Below are 2,991 nucleotides of genomic sequence, written 5' to 3' on the forward strand. Positions count from 1 at the left end.
TACAGCTTTGATCACAGAAATAAATTAGATTTTAAAGTATATTAAAATAGAAACATGTTATTTTACATCGTAATAATATTTCACAATATTAGAAGAGGGTCAGATCTCGTTCTAGTAAGTCTTTATTAGTGTCTGAATGTGTCATGAGGAAACACTACAGCTGGTCGACTGTATTTTCCCAGCTGACAAAGCATCCTTTGAGAGGAAGCCGAGTGTGTTTTGATTGGTGAATCAGGTGAATGGGCTGCTCATCCTCTCTCTCTGTCTGTCAGTGTTCAGCAGGAGCGGCGTCATCATGGCCTCGATCTCGCAGTGGTACGCGGGGAAGAACGTGCTGATCACCGGAGCCACGGGCTTCATGGGGAAGGTGCTGGTGGAGAAACTGCTGCGCTCCTGTCCGGACGTCAAAGCCCTCTACATCCTCGTCCGGCCCAAGGCGGGTCAGTCCATGTCCGAGCGCGTCCAGGACATGATGAAGTGTAAGGTGAGACTCGCAACGTGTTTGTGTCTGTTTGCTTTCTGACATTTATTCACCATCTTTCTCATTACAACTTGGGGGGATAACATTTTTTTTTTTTTTTCTGATAAAAAAATTGCAATTTAATTAATTCATTTAGGGGTATTTTAGTATCAATATGACTTTAAAAGTAGTAGTTCTCTATAAAATTACATACTATTATCATTATTATTATTATATTTTTATGATGATTATTATTTTGAGTAAATAATGATGTTAAAAAACATAAGATCTATGACTTTTGTATTAAAATACATTATTATATTATTATTATATTAAATATAATATATTATTATTATTAGGATTGTTGTTATTATTATTTCATTAGGATTATTCAAAATACTGAATAAAAATATTTTTTATTTTTTATAAAATTACTATGATTATAATTGTTGTTATATAATTTATTATTATTAAGAATAGTAATGATAATTGTTTATTAATTATTAATATTACTATTACTATGTATAATTATTATTAATATTAGTTTTATTAATATTACTAAAATACTAACAAAATAAGAAATTACTGTTGTATTAAGAATTTATATAAATGACTGAAATAATAATAGTAGTAGTAGTCAAGTCAAGTCACCTTTATTTATATAGCGCTTTTAACAATACAGATTGTGTCAAAGCAACTGAACAAGAAACGAAAATGATGGTGTATAAAATTGATTTTAAGATAAAAAATTAGACGACAAAGAATTAACTTGACAGAGCTCAAACTCAAAACACACGGCAGCAACAAACAGGAAGTGACGTGTTTAGTTCATGTGTATTGTTATTATTCATAGTAGTAATAATAACAATTATAATATAAGATAATAAAATGAAACATGTTAAATATAGTAAAATAATGTTACATAATGTTAAATTATAATAAAATGAAAGATAATGAAAATAATATTAAATAATACAACTGTAATAACCGTAACAATAATGTTGTTGTTGTTTTCATTATGATTGTTATTACTAAATAAAAATATCAAACAAAGTAAGAAACTATTATCTCTATATAAGAAACTATATATCTTAGTGGCTAAAATAATAATAATAATAATTATTTTATTTTTTTTAGCCATTGATGTATATGAAATAATATTAAATAATATACCTATAATAATAATAGTAATAATAATGTTGTTGTTTTCATTATGATTTGTATTACTTATTAAAAATATTAAACAATAAGAAATATTACTGTTGTATTATGAATAATAATAGTAGTAGTAGTATTTTCCAGTTCAACTGTAAAATTACAGTACTAATATTTTTGACTCTTAATGTCTTTATTTTCTTCATTCTCAAATATTAAACCATCAAACTTTTAATTTGGCAGAACACCACAGGGAGCCTTAAAGCTTCTGTTTTGTTGATGACAGCCAGTTCATAAGCACTTCTTATTACAGCTTTGAAAAGATAGTTAATAAATTACATTTATTTAATTAAATTTCATCCCCTTATCATTTCAGGTTTCGTTTCTATTAATCGTGCGGCGCTTCTTTGTCATCAGAAACAGTGTATTCGGCGCACTTTAAGACATTTGTGACCTAAACCTAAAACAATGTACTTTTCTTCTTTTCTCGCTTTTCAGACAAAAGCCCCATGCCACGTATTGTGTTTTTGTCATTGGATATCTCAGTCTTTGTGATCGGATGACATCTGATCGCGTCCTAACTTTCAGTTAACCGCGTGGAATGTGTGTTGATCCTTAAATAGTTAGTTACGTCAGACCGAATGCATCTGTGTTTGCTCATACGCGGTCATCAGGGTTTATCGCTATTGTTTTCCCTGAACTGGATCCTCTGGAAACGCTGGGAGAAGTTCATGTGCTGCTTTCCCTCGGCCGACATTGTAAAACGCTCTTTGATTGTTGCCATGGCAACCGCACCACAAGCGCCATCCATATGAGTTCTCGTTCAGAAGTCGAGCTGTATTTCCATGCGCGGCTGATGAAGCTGATGAAGCAGGGATGGAGTAAGGCTTTGCCACTGCTGCTTTCTTTCTGTGGTGATGAGTCACATCCGGAGTAATGGAGAGTGAGAGGACAGGAATGAACGTGTGTTTCTGCCAGTTTGCTGTAGTTGCTCACATTGATTTAGTATGAGCAGAACGTTCCAGCAAAGAAACACTTATATGTGTGTGTGTGTGTGTGTGTGTGTGTGTATATATATATATATATATATATATAGCAGGTGATTTATATATATTAGATATAATAATTATCATAAATAAAATGATGTATTATTATTATTTAGCAATTATATATATTAAAAAATATGTACAAATAAAAATGAACTAAATTAAATATATGATAATTATAATAAAAAATATTATTGTTATTATTATTATCATTATCATCATCATCATCATCATCATCAAATATCATATATTATGCCAGTTGGTATTCAACAAATATGTATTTGCTTTTTTTTTTTTTTTTTTTTTTTTTTTACATTTTTTGTTTTTTTA

The 2,991-nt window shown here is 29.9% G+C and overlaps 1 protein-coding gene across 1 annotated transcript in view; it reads left to right on the plus strand.

Annotated features, from left to right (window-relative positions):
• Positions 1–2,991, plus strand: part of LOC107656461 (fatty acyl-CoA reductase 1-like) — a gene marked incomplete at its 3' end in the record, with an annotated part of 31,479 nt that overhangs the window by 10,725 nt on the left and 17,763 nt on the right. The window contains exon 2 of the mRNA XM_016444334.1: positions 273–484. Within this exon, the coding sequence (XP_016299820.1) occupies positions 296–484 (189 nt within the window). The remainder of the gene's footprint in view (positions 1–272; positions 485–2,991) is intronic.

Source organism: Sinocyclocheilus anshuiensis, unplaced genomic scaffold (assembly GCF_001515605.1).
Source record: "Sinocyclocheilus anshuiensis isolate Anshui unplaced genomic scaffold, SAMN03320099.WGS_v1.1 scaffold183, whole genome shotgun sequence".
Lineage (NCBI taxonomy): Eukaryota > Metazoa > Chordata > Actinopteri > Cypriniformes > Cyprinidae > Sinocyclocheilus > Sinocyclocheilus anshuiensis.